The 14856-nt window shown below is 49.4% G+C and overlaps 1 protein-coding gene across 1 annotated transcript; it reads left to right on the top strand.

Annotated features, from left to right (window-relative positions):
- Nucleotides 1–596: 596 nt before the first annotated feature.
- On the top strand, nucleotides 597–10250 carry TMEM79 (transmembrane protein 79). Its single transcript, XM_063145685.1, has 3 exons — nucleotides 597–1414; nucleotides 5633–5846; nucleotides 9032–10250. Exons 1-3 carry the CDS (start codon nucleotides 670–672, stop codon nucleotides 9243–9245), a joined length of 1173 nt encoding a protein of 390 aa, XP_063001755.1. The 5' UTR covers nucleotides 597–669; the 3' UTR covers nucleotides 9246–10250.
- The last annotated feature ends 4606 nt before the right edge of the window (nucleotides 10251–14856 follow it).

Raw genomic sequence — 14856 nt, forward strand, 5'->3', positions numbered from 1 at the left:
TATAAACAAGAAGGGCAGTAAGGAAGAGTGGGTAGAGGAGTTGCATTCTTGCTCTTTATTCTCCAGGCCCAAAAGGTAACATTCTGGTTGGGCCAGGCTCTGGTTTCTAGATAGGTATGTGGCAACTCGATTCATCATCGCTGAGTAACCTCAGCCTACGTAATCCGGATTTTAGAGCATGACGTTCCAGCTCAGAAGAACGTGCGGTTTTCACTCCAGGTTTGAAATTGGTGCTTTCTCCTCTTTCTTAAAGATTAACCTGGGCTGAGGTTTACAGCTTCTTTATTGACGCTTTCCCATAAGCCCTGCGAGGCAACCAGAAAAGCGAAAAATGGTGCAAGTGTGAACCTTTGCACTATTGGTGTTTGCTTGCCTGATTTATAGAACGTCCCTCGCATTGTGTACACATGGCGTCCCTTTTAAACCCATTTATGGTGTATTCGTTCCCATCCCTTTTGTAGAGCGAGGCTGACGAAGCGAGACGGACCAGGGGACAAAGTTTTGACGGCTCTCTTTCCCGGATCGACCTGTACTTATTCTGCCCACTTGGAGACCGGAGGTTGCCAGGAGAAGGAGGAGAAGAAGAAAGGCTGGAATGGAAATTTAGCTTGATACAGTACGTCCACAGAGCCCGAAACCGGACATCCCGAGTTGGTTTGGAGGCCCAAAATGGCGGCTGTCGTTCCTTCTGAGGAGGTGGGGATGGCGGTTTTGGGGAAGGACACGCTTGGGACCCCAAGTGACGGCCACGAGCAGAGTTTGGAGGACTTGGAGGCCACCTTGCCATGGGGTGAAGTCTACGGTAATTCGACTCGTGAAGAGGTGGCAATGCTTGAGGCGTCAGAGGGCGACACGAGGCCTAGTCCTGAGGGGAGCAGAGAAGAGGCCGGTGTGGACAATGCCGTGGACCATGAGGCCTTCTCCAAAATGCCCACCACCACCGAGGAGGAGCAGGAGGAGGACAGCAACAGCATGCCTGAGGTGGCCGCTCACGTCTTCGTCCCCATTGACCCCTACTGCATCGAACGCCCACCGACCAGAGACGAGAAGAAGCGCTGGGAATACGAGGAGGAGGAGCTCGTGCGCTGCGAGAAGGAGAAGGCGAACCTTGAGGAGCAACGCTTCCTCTCCCGCGGCTACTCGGCCCACCGCTTCGACGACTTGCCCAGCTGCGACGGAGAACCAGGCCGGACGTGCGCAGAGCGGCTGCCCTGCTGCTGCCGGAACGGCCGCTGCAGCTCCGCCAACCTCAAGGCCGTGGCCTCCATGGTCAGCGCCGCCACCATTTTCCCATGCCTGCTTTACGGCGCCTACGTCTTCCTGCCCTTCGACGTACCGCAGATGACCACCATGAGCTCTCGCCTGGTGTACACGCTGCGCTGCGGGGCATTTGCGACTTTCCCCATCATTGTAGGTGAGCAGGGGGTGGTGTGGCCATGGTGGGACGTTCCCGGGGCATGCTGGGAAACACTGCGGGTGGCAGGGGAGGCGGGTGGCTCCGATGTCAGTGGGGCGGTGAATCCGCTCCGATTTCAATCAGAACCGGTCAGAAGGCTAAAGGAGCTAGAGCTGGTTCTGAATGAAACCGGAGCGGATTCAAGCACATACCTTGGGGAGCTCCTTTAGCGTTCTGACTGGTTCTGACAGAAACCCGGGAGCTGTAGGCCAAAACATCTGGAGGGACACATGTTACCTTCCTCTGCTGTATACATCCCCGAGGCTAAATCCCACAATTTGAATCAGTTATGATCATCTTTTATTTTGCCGGGGACTTCTGCTAGTTTGGCGGAGGGCCAATGCCCACAAGAGCACAGCTCTGCCTTCGATTGCCAGGACTAGAACAAACTAGCTAAAAGTGGGCTAGATGGAACAACTATTAGGTGGATCCACAGTTGGCTACAGAATCGGACTCAAAGAGTACTTATCAACGGAACCTTCTCAAACTGGGGAGAGGCAACGAGTGGGGTGCCGCAGGGCTCAGTCCTGGGCCCAGTGCTCTTCAACATTTTTATTAATGATTTGGACGAGGAGGTTCAGGGAACGCTGATCAAATTTGCAGATGACACCAAATTGGGTGGGATAGCTAATACCCTGGAAGACAGAAACAAACTTCAAAGTGATCTTGATAGGCTGGAGTGCTGGGCTGAAAACAACAGGATGAAATTTAATAGGGATAAATGCCAAGTTCTACATTTAGGAAATAGAAACCAAATGCACAGTTACAAGATGGGGGATACTTGGCTCAGCAATACTACAAATGAAAAGGATCTTGGAATTGTTGTAGATCACAAGCTGAATATGAGCCAACAGTGCGATATGGCTGCAAGAAAGGCAAATGCTTTTGGGCTGCATTAATAGAAGTAGAGCTTCCAAATCACATGAGGTCCTGGTTCCTCTCTATTTGGCCCTGGTTAGGCCTCATCTAGAGTATTGCGTCCAGTTCTGGGCTCCACAATTCAAGAAGGACGCAGACAAGCTGGAGCGTGTTCAGAGGAGGGCAACCAGGATGATCAGGGGTCTGGAAACAAAGCCCTATGAAGAGAGACTGAAAGAAATGGGCATGTTTAGCCTGGAGAAGAGAAGATTGAGGGGAGACCTGATAGCACTCTTCAAAGACTTAAAAGGTTGTCCCACAGAGGAGGGCCAGGATCTCTTCTCGATCCTCCCAGAGTGCAGGACACGGAATAACGGGCTCAAGTTAAAGGAAGCCAGATTCCAGCTGGACATCAGGAAAAACTTCCTGACTGTTAGAGCAGTACAAGAATGGAACTCATAACCTAGGGAGGTGGTGGGCTCTCCCACACTAGAGGCCTTCAAGAGGCAGCTGGACAGTCATCTGTCAGGGATGCTTTAGGGTGGATTCCTGCATTGAGCAGGGGGTTGGACTCGATGGCCTTGTAGGCCCCTTCCAACTCTGCTGTTCTATGATTCTGGCTTTGCTCCTGTTCCGCCTTTCGATATTTTAAACAGGTCGTCTTTGTAGTCATAGGGGCTAGAAACTTGCTGAAGAACTCCTTACAGACACGTCTTGCTTGAGAGGGCAAGCTGTGCTCGTATACACTACAAAAGGCCACACACATCATTGGCAACTATAGGACTAGTTCAACGATTAAAAAATCCAAACAAACTTGAAGGTTTGTTTATTTATTTATTTGTTTATTTTATTACATTTATATACAAAATGTAAAACCATCAAGAACATCAAAACAATATCCTTTTAAGAAACTATTCTGGAAGCAATTAAAAACAAACAACGCAGCATATGTTGTTAACTGCATGGGAGAAGAAAAAAGTCTTGACCTGGCGCCGAAAAGATATTGACACCAGGCGAGCCTCATCCAAGAGATCATTCCATAATGGGGGGCCACCACCGAAAAGGCCCTCTCTCTTGTCGCCATCCTCCGAGCTTTCCTCAGAGGAGGCACTCGAAGGAGGACCTTAGATGTTGAGCGCAGTGTACGGGTAGGTTCATGTCGGGAGAGGCGTTCCATCAGGTATTGTGGTCCCAAGCCGTGCAAGGCTTTATCGATTAAAACCAGCACCTTGAAGATCAGAGTTAAGGCTCACATTGGCTCAATCTCTGCAAAGCCCAGAGAGCGGACGGTTAGGTTGATGCCTTAACAGGCGCGCCCTGTGAACCGTGATGATGGTGTTGTACAACAAATTGGGTTTGCTTACAACGTACCCCTTCCATGCACCCAAACTTTTTAAGGTTTTTTTTAGGCGCAGGGCCAGATGGTGGGGTGGAGTGCCTGGGACCAGCAAAGATGCCTCATGTTATTCTGGTCCTGTGTTGCTTTATGAAATATCCAAGCCTTCCAATATTGCTAGAGGAATCCTTCTTCAAGTTGACTCATGCCTGCTTTGCTGCATGGAAGCTGAACTGCACGGGGGCAGGGCCTGGTGTCTGCTTTTTTCCAAATCAAGTTTCTAGCCTTCAAGACGGCAAAGACAGGCCGGAAAAGAATTAGGCGCGGCCTGGTGAAGTTTCAGAGGAAGCCGAGTTCAGGGCCCCTCCCCGTGACAAATAGAGTAAGAGAAATGGATTTGCATAACTTATAACTCAACATTCAGCTTTCCTTGGCTCACAATTGGGGTGATTTTGGGTGTCACACAGGGGTCAGCAACCAACCTGGATATTGGTGGACTCCAGCTTTCATCAGCCCCAGAGCCAGCATTGCCAATAGCCGGGGATGATGGCAGCTGTAGTCCAACAATATCTGCAGAGGCTAAAGGTTCCCCCTCCCCGTGAGAATTTTAGCCTCTTTAGGGTGACCATATGACCGGATTTGACCGGATTTGTCCGGGTTTTTGATGGCAAATACGGGAGGGGTAGGGGGAGGGGAAATCTGGATTTTTTTCGAAGAGCAGCTCTAATGGGAATTAACAAAAATGTTTATAACTCCATCATTTTTTAAGATAAAGACATGAAACTTGGCACAATGGTAGCTCTTAGGAAGGGCTTTAGTCATACAAATTTGAAACAGATCCGTACATCCATTGATTTTTTAGGAATTTTTTAAAAATTGAGGTTTTAAAATTATTATTTTTTAAATCGTTATTTGTAAAGTTAAAGAGATGAAAGTTGGCACCATGATAGCTTTTAGGTAGAGCTTTAGCCGTACCAAATTTGAAACAGATCTGGAGGCAGTAGCAAACCCTGTTAACAACAACAGCAGCTTGCAATGAGTGAAGGTACAGTCAGAAAAGATATTTGAGGGAAGGGGAGAATGTAACACACAGAGCATAGCAAAAGCTTCAAAGTACAGCAAAACCTACAAAAGTAGGAGTGAGTGAAGTTAATTTCCGATACATTGAATCTCTCACTTGTTCTTTATTTCAGTGATTTTAACATTAAGATGTTATGAAGAACAGATTTGTCTTAAATGTGTGCTGTAAAATCAGACATGTGACCAAGGCGTTCGGGTGGGCACGCCCCCTTGGTGCTGGACACGCCCCCTTGGTGCTGGACACGCCCCCTTGGGGGCGACCATGTTGTCCTCCTTTTTGGTTTCCAAAATATGGTCACCCTACCTTAGCACAGGAGGCAGCAGTACCAAATAATTCCCATGAGAAACGCCGTGGCATAATTGGAGGCCTCCTGGCAAAGTCCCATCCTGATGCTCAGACGTCTTCTCTCTCCTGTCTGTCTTTTCTAATGGGAATTATTTGGTATTGCGGCCCCCTGTTAAAAAGGCAGTTAGCAGAGAACAAAGAGGTAGAAGAGAATGAGCATTTACCATCCACGTAGGCACACAAGGCTAAAAAAGGAAACCACAGCCTTCTCTAGCGAAGAAAAGATAAAGTGCTTTACTCACAACGTTCTTGCATAAAAATGCAGATACAGAGTAGTTTCAAACCAAGTCTGTTGTCCATTTCTTTTGCGTCCTGTGACTCTGGCAGGAAAGAGAGCAAACCCGTGTGCACGCAGCAATGGAGGAAGGTCAGAGAGAGAGGTGGGGGCGGGGCAGAAGGAAGGGAAGGAAACCACACTGAGGAGCATAGAGATCCGAAGGCTAGCTATGCCCCAGTTCCCGTGCATTAACTAACCGCAACACTGCCCCCTTCCTGTAACTTGGACACAAGCATGCGATATTCCCAACGTTTTCTCCTTCCCTTCTTTCTCCTCCAGGTATGATTGTGTACGGGGCATCTCGCCTCTGCTTCTCTTCCCTGCAGCCCTTTGGCGATCTGCGTAGGGAGGTAGAGATCCATCGCCGCTACGTCTCCCAGTCCGTCCACCTCTTCATCCTCTACTTCTTCAACATTGCGGTCCTCTCCACGTACCTGCCCCAGGAAAACCTCAAGCTCATCCCTCTGCTGACGGCACTCTTCGCCATTTCCAGGTAAGAGACATACACACACACCTGCTCCACTCAAGCTTGCTCCCATGACCCCAGGGCCGGATGAAGACATGCTGAGACCCTAAGTCACATTCAGAGGCCCCATATCATACAAACAAAGAGAAAAAAGGCGTATTCTGTCATAATAGGAAGGGTAATGAAAGGGGATTAGGGGATGCTTGTAGTTCAACAACGTTAGATAGCCTTCTCTGAATATGGGTATAAAAGCACCAATAAAGTAAGTTGATTTGAACTTCTTTGACATTACCCCTATCCTGCGCTTATTGCCTCCAATACTGTGTTGCCGCGCTTTCTGAACATAAGGCAACTCTGTTGTAAGTCACGCCAGGCTTTCCAACATATTTAAGTCAAAGCGATTTCATAGAATCATAGAATCGCAGAGTTGGAAGGGGCCTACAAGGCCATCGAGTCCAACCCCCTGCTCAATGCAGGAATCCACCCTAAAGCATCCCTGACAGATGGTTGTCCAGCTGCCTCTTGAAGGCCACTAGTGTGGGAGAGCCCACAACCTCCCTAGGGAACTGATTCCATTGTCGAACTGCTCTAACAGTCAGGAAGTTTTTCCTGATGTCCAGCTGGAATCTGGCTTCCTGTAACTTGAGCCCGTTATTCCATGTCCTGCACTCTGGGAGGATCGAGAAGAGATCCTGGCCCTCCTCCTTTTAAGTATTTGAAGAGTGCTATCATGTCTCCCCTCAATCTTCTCTTCTCCAGCCTAAACATGCCCATTTCTTTCAGCCTCTCTTCATGGGGCTTTGTTTCTAAACCCCTGATCATCCTGGTTGCCCTCCTCTGAACACGCTCCAGCTTGTCTGCATCCTTCTTGAATTGTGGAGCCCAGAACTGGACGCAATACTTTAGATGAGGCCTAACCAGGGCCGAATAGAGAGGAACCAGTACCTCACGTGATTTGGAAGCTCTACTTCTATTAATGCAGCCCAAAATAGCATTTGCCTTTCTTGCAGCCATATCGCACTGTTGGCTCATATTCAGCTTGCAATCTACAACAATTCCAAGATTCTTCTCGTTTGTAGTATTGCTGAGCCAAGTCTCCCCCATCTTGTAACTGTGCGTTTGGTTTCTATTTCCTAGATGTAGAACCTGGCCTTTATCCCTATTCAATTTCATCCTGTTGTTTTCAGCCCAGCACTCCAGCCTATCAAGATCACTTTGAAGTTTGTTTCTGTCTTCCAGAGTATTAGCTATCCCACCCAATTTTGCGTCATCTGCAAATTTGATAATTTGCAGATGGTTATTTCAACTATAATGCATCTTGGTCATCTCCAACAACATAAGATGAGGCTCTAAACCCTGGCTTACTTGGGTCGTTCCTAAATTATTTGGTACTTCCGTTAATTGGAGCCATTTGAGACCTTTGATGCAGTGGCGCATTTATCCTGCTGTGACTTGGAAGGTCCATTTGCATTCAGCATGGAACTGCATGACCCCTATCTTGGAGTAGGAACGATGTGGTCGTTCTGGTAATGGTTTCCAGACCTGACACTAGGGGCGCCTTCCTGAAGCTAACCTGGTTTAATCTGCAGTCCCCAAACCTTGGTGAATCCATTTGCAATTTTGAGACAGTGTCGTGGCTGCTCTCACAAAATGGCCACCGTGGGGGGAGTGTGTTCTTCACTCATCAAATGGCTGCCATTATAGGCATGAGCGGTCCCAAAACACTCTTTTTCAAGGCAAACAGCTCAGGCTTAAAGAAAAGTTCACTTACCCAGGGACCTGATTACAAGACAGAAGAGAGATCTGAGGTCAAAAACACAAGCGCCCATTTGAACCCAAACGAAGATGGTGCCGGAGAGCAATCCTATGCTTCACAGCAAGCCAGCCTCCCACTCTAAAAAAAATTAATGGTTTGGTTAGAAACCTCTTAAGGGAGGCATCTGTGGGCATAGTTGTACCCATGGTTACCACGTTAGAGACCCAGGACTAGTAGCTGGATAGGGGGCTACCTAAAAAAAGAAAGGACTTCTTCACACAGTGCAGAGTTAAACTATGGAACTCACTGCCACAAGATGTAGTGATGGCCACCAATTTGGATGGCTTCAAAGGGGGTTGGATCAATTCCTGGAGAAGGAGGCTATCCATGGCTACTAGCCCTGATGGTTGTGTGCTACCTCCATTATCCGAGGCAGTGAGCCTGTGTGCACCAGTTGCTGGGGAACATGGGCGGGAGGGTGCTGTTGCACCATGTCCTGCTTTGTTGGTCCCTGGTTGACAGATGGTTGGCCATTGTGTGAACAGAGTCCTGGACTAGACAGACCCTCGGTCTGATCCAGCATTAGGGCTCTTCTTATATTTGTTTCAAAACCCGTCCACCCGTCTATCTATCTGTCTGGTATTGTGGAGAAAAAGTACAGTATCATTAAGATAAATACGAACCAGTAAATAAAAGCAAACAGTAATTCCAAACTCCAGGCCACAACAAGCAACTTAATCTTAAAACATTTGTTTAGTTGATTTTTCGCTTCTGAACAACAGAACTCCAGGTGGTTAAATACACAGTTCCCAAGTGTCTCCCGTCCAGGCCAGGGTCAGATTCGGCCCTACTTAGTTTCATGGCTGCACTTTGAATTTGCGGAGAGACCTGGCAAATAGGGGTTTCTACTCCACCTCTCTTTCCCTGGCGTTACTCCCTGCTGTGGGTGCTAGTCACACGTCACTGGTATTGCTGGTCTAGGTAGGGGTTTTAAGGCCCATAGCTTGGGGGGCGAACATCCCAAGTTCAGTTTCTGGTAGTTCCACTTAAAAGGATTTCAGCTAGAAAGTGCCTGGGCACTGAGAACTGGATGTACAGGGATGTTCATGGCTGGTTGGGGGAGGCTGGTTGCCCAGGCAGCAGGAGGTGGCCAGTTCTAGCCCTGGAATGGAAATGTGGGCTATACACAGTGGAAGCCGGTGGCTCCAAAGTCAGTGGAGCAGTGAATCTACTCCGGGTTTCTGTCAGAACTCTAAAGGAGCTCTGGCTGAAAACCAGAGCGGATTCATTGCTCCGCTGACATTGGAGTCACCAGCTTCCACTGGGGAAGATGGATTCGGGGGCCTGGGCTTCCCCACTCCTGTTTTGAAGCCAGGGCTGGGGGTGCTTCATTGCCGTATTTTGACTCTCGCCCTGCCTTGTCTTTGCTCTCCCCCCACCCCCAAACTCTCTGCAGACTTCTCTACTGGCTGGCCTACGCCATGGGCCGCTCTTTCCGCGGCTTCGGCTTCGGCCTGACCTTCCTGCCGCTGGTTGCCATGCTCCTGTTCAACCTGTACAGCATGTTTCTCATGGATTCGGAGAGCCTGTTTGTCACCGCCGGTAACGGGGCGCCCCCCCGCGAAAAGGAGCAGCGGTTGGCCGCCTCCAAGCCCAGATACTGGGGTTGAAGACGCCGCTGCGCTTTCTCAGCCGGCCGACGTGTTGCCGTCAAGGGGAGTCGAGCCAGGCCTCGGCCCAAAGGAACGATGACCGAAAGACCCTCAGGCCGCCTCACTGACTGACTTGACAGGTGTTCTCCCCGGGAGCCCTGACGTTTGCTGCGTGGAAGCCGGGATATTCCGACGGCTAGGACGGTCTGGAAACAGTGGCCCGTCTCATCTGCAAAACCGAGGACACAATTGCGGCCCCGTTTTCAAGCTACACCCCACCAGCTGCAACGCTTAATTTTGGGACACGGGTAGCCAGAGACGCCTTTGCTCATCAGTGGTAGCTCCGGGTTTTGGAAGAGCTTTGGGAAAACCGTTTTCTCACTGCCATTCCTCCGTCTCCTCTTCCACATCATAGAATAGTAGAGTTGGGAGGGGCCTATAAGACCATCAAGTCCAACCCCCTGCTCAATGCAGGATTCCACCCTAAAGCATCCCTGACAGGTGGTTACCATGACCAACTCTGTCTTTGCTTGACAGAGAAGAGGCCAATGAACAAGTGGGGCCTGGGACATCTGTTACTCCTCCTTCTTGCTGCCATCATTATCTGGGCCAGAGCGAAAGACGGACAAACAGGTTGCAATGGGGACCAGGAGTGGGGCCCTCCTGGGTTATGGGCCCTTGACAGGTGCCTGACCATGCCGGCTCTTGGCGCCAGCCCTGCCCCGCCTCCCACGTGCTGCTCTGAATGGGGTTGTGCTGCGCAGGTGAACTCATCAGGGTGGGGCAGGGGTTCGTGTGAACGCCGGCCCTCCTTGGAGGACACTGAGCACCTCCGTGAGAACAGGTAGAAGATGCTTTTGCATTCAGGAGCCTCCCTGTGGTTCCTTTCCAAAGCTCAAAAAATGCAGCTCCTTGCAAACAGCAGGATTTGGGTGGGAGGGTGGGTGGAAGAAGCCCTGCTAAATTGACACAAGAGGGCACCAGGTTCCATGTGCGGGTGGAAGAAGTAATAAAAATAATAATAATGGAGCGCTCACGTCTTCTTTTAGAAATGCGATAGAGCAGCCTTCCTCAACCTGGGGCGCTCCAGATGTGTTGGACTACAACTCCCAGAATGCCCCAGCCAGCTGGCTGGGGCATTCTGGGAGATGCAGTCCAACACATCTGGAGCGCCCCAGGTTGAGGAAGGCTGCGATAGAGGTTAGCAACTGGCGGCCCAGAAACCAAATCCAGCCTCATAGCAACCTGGAAGTGCCAGGACATCGCCCCCATCCGGCTAATAAAACGTACACCCGGTCATGCACATTACACTGGACACAGCCGTGTCCAGTGTGTTAAGGATGAAGTGTAGATTTTGCATTTATACGGGGCTTAAAGCGTCGAGGATGCTTTAAATGTTCTCCACAATCCAGCTTTGCAGGGTAGGCCACTGTTTGCCCCACATCGGGGAGGGGGAAGTGAGGCTGAAAGAACAGATCGGTGGCTTCCTGTGGTAAAAAAAATTGAACTAGCAGCCTCCTGGGGTCACAACGCTAGTCTCATAGATGCTGCACAATGTCAGCTTCTACAGCAGCGGTGGAAAAAGCTCTTTCCGGCTGGATTCATGGTCTCGGGAGGCGCATTCCAGTGATGGACGGAGCTGAAGGGAAAGGGGGCAGGCCAAAATTACAGGAAAAAATGGTTTGGGAAGAGCTCCAAAAGGGATTTCTCCAAGCTGGGAGAGCGGGCGTCCAAATGGCAGATGCGGTTCAAGGTAAGCGAGTGTAAGGTGATGCACGTTGGGGCAATAAAACCACCCAACTTCAAGTATAAACTGATGGGATCTGAGCTGGCAGTGACCGAACAAGAGAGAGATCTTGGGGTTGTGGTGGACAGCTTGATGGAAATGTCTACCTACTGTGCGGCCGCTGTAAAGAAGGCAAACTCCACGTTAGGCATTATAAGAAAAGGAATTGAGAATAAAACGGCCAGTATCGTACTGCCCTTAAACAAATCTATGGTGCGACCACACTTCGAGTACGGTGTTCGGTTCTGGTCACCACACCTAAAAAAGGATATTAAAAGTGCAGAAAAGGGGCACTAAAAATGATGAAGGGGCTGGAGCATCTCCCCTAGGAGGGACGGTTACATCAGCTGGGATCGTTTAGTTTGGAAAAAAAGGAGGCTGAGGGGAGACAGGATAGAGGTGGACAAAATTATGAATGGTGTGAAGGATGCGGACAGGGAGACATTTTTCTCCCTCTCCCATAATACTAGAACCCAAAAGGTTCATCTCATGAAGCTGATGGGTGGGAGATTCAGGACAGATCAAAGGAAGTATTTCTTCACACAGCGCATAGTGAAAACTATGGAACTCACTACCACAAGATGTAGTGATGGCCACCAATTTGGACCGCTTTAAAAGGCGGTTGGATAAATTCCAGGAGGAGAAAGCTATCCGTGTCTACTAGCCCTGATGGTTGTGTGCTATCTCCAGTATCTGAGGCAGTAAGCCTGTGTGCACCAGTTGCTGGGGAACATGGGTGGGAGGGTGCTGTTGTGCCATGTCCTGCTTTGTGGGTCCCTGGCTGACGGCTGCCTGGCCACTGTGTGAACAGAGCGCTGGACTAGATGGACCCTTGGTCTGATCCAGCATCAGGGTTCTTCTTACATTCCTACCAACCTTTCTTCACTTAAAGCTTTTACTGACAGTAACAAGGCCTTGGGGGCAGCATTTCAACCTTTTAAAACGGGGGAAATGCACAAAATCTGGGAAATGAAACAAGCAGTGATTGGGGAAGAAGCCGTGGATAAGGGGAGGGCATCTGCAGAACCCCAAATTGCGACTCCAGGACAGCTGGATTTGAACCCCAAGCCTAAGGTCTCCTACCGCTATCCAACAGAGTACCAGTGTCCAAAAAAAAAGTCAAATGCCAGTTTAGAGCCAGAGTTTCCATACAGCCCTCAGTTGCAAGGAAGCACAATTCCCCATCTGTTGAGTTTGGGTGCTGGTTCTGCCAAGTGAGGTTCTTTTGGGTATCAAGATGAAACAAGCAACTTGTGCAAAAAGTTTTACAGTTTATTGATGGGAAACAGATGCAGAATATATACGTGCAAAGGAAGTTAGCGCCTCCTTCCAGCTAATCAAGCGCTCATAGCTGGGTGTCTATCGAGGGGGGCGGAGATAAGACAGAAGCCGTCCCTTTGAGCCACGGCAGGTTCTCCAGGCCGGTTGCACGGTTCCTCCTGGAGCGAGGCTGAAGCATGAAGCCGGTGCAGCAGATCTTATAGGCTCTCCTGCTAAGTACCTGCCTCTCTGTCAGGAGCTGACAGGCTGCATCCCGCCCCCCTCTCAGAAGGAGCGGGGGGGGGCTCCCTCTTGCAAGTTCTCAAAGCATCTCAGGCCATAGCTAGACGGGGCTTTATTTATTTACAGGGCATCCATATGACACACAGGGGATCCAGGGATCCCATGCCCTGGGATCTCACCCTCCCCTTTGGCCCTGTTTTTTCTGCTGCTGACCCCCGAGACCGCGGGATGTGTGGCCTGGTGGTGCGGGTTGACCCAGTTCCACACAGTTCCTCGCAAGGAACTGGGAGGAGCGCTGCACCCATTGGGGTAGGATGGGGGAGCAGGAAAAGTAATTTAATTTTTTTTAAAAAAACTTACCTTATGCGCACAAGCGTTCGTGCGCTGCTGCCCCTTTAATTAAAAAAAATGGCAGGCGCAGCACTTCTTCTGAGGTTGTCGTGCGTTGCGTGTAAACAGAGGAGGGATCTCGCGTTAAACACAACGCGAGATCTTCCTTCCTCCGTCGCAGGCTTACAGGTAGGTCTAGCTAAGGCCTCAGTTTGGGAAAATAAATGGCCTGGTTAGGAGTGAAATCCTCCCAGCTCATCCAGAGAGAAGATTCTATGAGAAAAGGACGACCGAACTGTGACATCCCGGGACTGGGGACCTGCTTTTGTCAGCTAAAGCCTGCTAAAATCTCTTCATTGTGTTAGGCTATACAGGTCTCTTAGCCGCATTTTGGAACTCTGTGAAGTCCGTATGTCTGCTCGCATACAAACTCACTACACCCCAAAAATAAATAAAACGGTGGATTATTTTTTTTTAAAGGAAGATTTTATTTATTTATTACATTTTTATACCGCCCAATAGCCGAAGCTCTCTGAGTTTAGATCTGAGTTTAGAGCCCACAGTCACACCAACTTCCCCCAATTCTTTTACGTTACGTGGAGAACACGATCAAAGCCACGAGAAGTTTTGCGTCCTTTCGCTGCAGAGTTCCTCAGTGCAAAGCAGAGCCAGCCATTGTGGCAAGGTGGTTTAGCTCAAACATTATTTGCATGCGCTGATGCAAATCCAGAAAGTCGCTCCACCTGGACCCACGCTGTGCTGGGGGGAGGGGGCACAGACTCTACATCAGGTCTGGTTTTTGTAGGAACTGTATCACCAGCACACTAATAATAGCTGATGCACAGGGAAAAGAATGACTTTTAATTTTAAAAGGGTCAACCGGCGATTCCTCTCTTGATCTGCAGCCTTCCGGTTCTGTTGCTGAGTGCAAGCAGGAGCTGGAAGGACCTGGAAGGTAGCCATACAGTAGAGCAAAACTTGCATGTAAGAGGAAGACACAGGCAGAGAAAGGAGACTTACCGGTAGTCTTACTTATCTATGCATTGCACAGTTCCAGGAAGGCAGGCACACACAAGAGGAATGGACACGTGAGAAGTTTATAAAATTATGAACAGTAGGAAGGAAAGAGGAGGAAAATATTCTTTCTTTGACTTGACACTAGAACAGAATGAAAATGGTTATTCAAGCACTAGTGGCCTCGAACTGGACTTATAGTAGAATTGGAAGGGGCCTACAAGGCCATCGAGTCCAACCCCCTGCTCAGTGCAGGAATCCACCTTCAAGCATCCCTGGCAGATGGCTGTCCAGCTGCCTCTTGTGTGGGAGAGCCCACAACCTCCCTAGGTCATGGGTTCCATTGTTGTACTGCTCTAACAGTCAAGTTTTTCCTGATCATAGAATCATAGAATAGCAGAGTTGGAAGGGGCCTACAAGGCCATAGAGTCCAACCCCCTGCTCAATGCAGGAATCCACCCTAAAGCATCCCTGACAGATGGTTGTCCAGCTGCCTCTTGAAGGCCTCTAGTGTGGGAGAGCCCACAACCTCCCTAGGTCATAGGTTCCATTGTCATACTGCTCTAACACTCAGGACATTTTTCCTGATGTCCAGCCGGAATCTGCCTTCCTTTAACTTGAGCCCGTTATTCCCTGTCCTGCACTCTGGGAGGATCGAGAAGAGATCCTGGCCCTCCTCTGTGTGGGCATGGATTGAGAGACTAGCTCTGGTGCTGATAAGTGATTAAAACCATTAATAATTCTCGTCTGTGTCCAGAATGCTCAACGTTTGCAGACTTGCAGCTACGACCCAGAACTCTTTGATTAGAGGCAGTTCAGCCAAACGCTCAAAAAGGAAAAAGGCTCCAGAAAATATTTAAAATATAAGAATAAGGTTTTCAGCGTCCGCTCCTGAGGAAGGATTATTTTTAATCCGAAACTTCGAGCATTCTGGACACAGACAAGAATGATTAAAGATTTTAATCACTTTTATCGGCACCAGAGCTAAGTCTCTCA

Source organism: Elgaria multicarinata, chromosome 21, assembly GCF_023053635.1.
Source record: "Elgaria multicarinata webbii isolate HBS135686 ecotype San Diego chromosome 21, rElgMul1.1.pri, whole genome shotgun sequence".
In the NCBI taxonomy this organism is placed as follows: Eukaryota; Metazoa; Chordata; class Lepidosauria; order Squamata; family Anguidae; genus Elgaria; species Elgaria multicarinata.

What these genes read in the sequence shown, in the direction of transcription:
- TMEM79 (XM_063145685.1), top strand. Translation starts at nt 670, where the DNA reads ATGGCGGCTGTCGTTCCTTCTGAGGAGGTGGGGATGGCGGTTTTGGGG. An exon ending in GACTTTCCCCATCATTGTAG is followed by an intron (nt 1,415 to 5,632) that starts GTGAGCAGGGGG and finishes TTTCTCCTCCAG; the next exon opens with GTATGATTGTGTACGGGGCA. An exon ending in GCACTCTTCGCCATTTCCAG is followed by an intron (nt 5,847 to 9,031) that starts GTAAGAGACATA and finishes AACTCTCTGCAG; the next exon opens with ACTTCTCTACTGGCTGGCCT.